This window comes from Temnothorax curvispinosus, unplaced genomic scaffold (genome assembly GCF_003070985.1).
Source record: "Temnothorax curvispinosus isolate PA1 unplaced genomic scaffold, ASM307098v1 QBEX01011423.1, whole genome shotgun sequence".
Lineage (NCBI taxonomy): Eukaryota > Metazoa > Arthropoda > Insecta > Hymenoptera > Formicidae > Temnothorax > Temnothorax curvispinosus.
The window spans coordinates 1-2,011 of NW_020221203.1; the positions used below are offsets into that span (position 1 = coordinate 1).

The following is a 2,011-nucleotide window of genomic DNA, read 5'->3' on the forward strand; positions in this document are numbered from 1 at the left end:
TTTGCCAAAATTCGGACACTGACTAATTTTGAAAAGATTGTTCCCATCTGCGGTCTCAGTAAATACCCTTACAATACATAGTACCCATAAGTACCGTTACAATAAATAATCGAAAATTAAAGTATCATTGATAACTGGCCATAGCGTTATATTTTTTAAAAAATTAACGCATATCGTAACGCTATTATTTGCGGATTTACATTTAGCGACACGCGCAAACGTTGGCATTCCTATTAAAAATTATGATCTCAGGATTTAATCTTATAAATCAGTAAGTCTACATCCCTAAGTATTGCTACAATGCGAAACGAAAAAATAATATCTACTGATAAACTATGAGACAAACGATTTCTGTTATAAAGACGTTGATGAGATCATACGCAATCTGTAAAAAAAAAGAAAATAAAATAGCACTCTGTTAACATCTCAATGTAGGACAGCATTGAAGCAAATTCTAATTGAATATAATACATAATTATTTGATGATTCTCTAATAATTTTAACTCTACTTAACTTGATATATGGGGGGAGAGAAATTTACTGTAATAAATGACACCAACTTTTACATTAAAGAGGACGCAAATTCGAGTCAAAACGTCAGTGAGTACGTAATTTTATGTAATTATTGTTGAACAATATATTAATTGCACAACAACAACCGCGTCGACTCTCAGCAGTCTTATTTTCTTCTTTATTTATTAGTACAAAGCCTCAGGTTAACTTTAAATATCAAAGAATGACGAGTATAAATCAGGTAATCACTATTTACAACTTTAAGGTTTTATTAACAATTGGTTTGAACATAGAATAATATTTTAACCGAATGGTCCCAAGAAGTACCGCTTGTCGTCTGAAAGCAGTCCTCGTATATACCTTTACAAGAAACAATATTGTCTTTTAATTAGTACGTAAACTGAAGAAGTTTTCAATTTTTATCGATTACTGTCGATTCCAATTGACCAGCGCAGACACATTTACAAGCCGGCTGACACCGAGTAATCGTGCTAACATTATTTCTAGTTAGGATCCCGGAATCACCCTTACAACACAGTACTTGATACCGAAAACTACCGTTACAATGCAGAATAAAAAAGAAAAGTCGGTTACCCACTACGTATAATCGTATCTGCTGTCGGAAGCCCGTTATATAATATCGCCACATATTTACACAACATCCTCGACAAGGCTGTCACTAAACCAAAATCGCATATCAAGGACAGTTGGTCGTTCGTGAAGATCATCAAGGAGTTTAACATCCCTCTGGATCACATTCTTGTATCTCTCGACGTGGTTGCGCTGTTCACGAACATTCCCACAGAGCTCGTTTTAACTGGTATTGAAAAAAGGTGGGATGCAATTTCGAGAAAGACCAAGATGAGCTTGGAGCAATTCTTGTTTGCCATCAAGATGATTTTGAATTCCACCAGTTTCTCCTTTAATGATGAATTTTACGAGCAAATCTTTGGCAGCCCAATGGGCTCCCCTCTCTCTCCGATTTTGGCGGACATCGTCATGGACGATCTCGAAACTTGTTGCCTTCAATCCTTTGACTTTCCGATTGACATATTTTTTCGTTATGTTGATGACATCTTCATGTGTATCCCGAAATCAAAACTTAACGATATTGTGCTCGCTTTTAACAGCTATCATCCTCGTCTAAAATTCACGTACGAGTTGGAAGAAAATAATTGTTTGAATTTTTTAGACACGACCGTATTTAGACAGAATAATTTTTTATTTACTAATTGGTTTCGCAAACCAACGTTTTCAGGCCGTTACATCAATTATTTTTCCAGTTAAAATATAAGATCAATACCATCATAAACCTAGTGGACCACGCAATACTTTTGTCCGATGAACAGTTTCATGATGAGAATATCCGCCTAGTGAAATCTATCCTGTCTAACAATTGCTTCCTTGACTCGATCGTGAATAAACATATACAAAAAAGACTGACGGAAATCAATAAACGTTGGTACAATGGGGATGACGCTGTTGATGACGACAGACA

At 35.5% G+C, this 2,011-nt stretch overlaps 1 protein-coding gene across 1 annotated transcript; it reads left to right on the forward strand.

Annotated features, from left to right (window-relative positions):
• Positions 1-736: 736 nt before the first annotated feature.
• On the forward strand, positions 737-1,713 carry LOC112461452 (the record flags this gene model as incomplete). Its single annotated transcript, XM_025026691.1, has 2 exons — positions 737-754; positions 1,186-1,713. Coding segments are annotated over exons 1-2 (546 nt in total), but the record flags the coding sequence as incomplete, so codon positions are not given.
• Between the last annotated feature and the right edge of the window lie 298 nt (positions 1,714-2,011).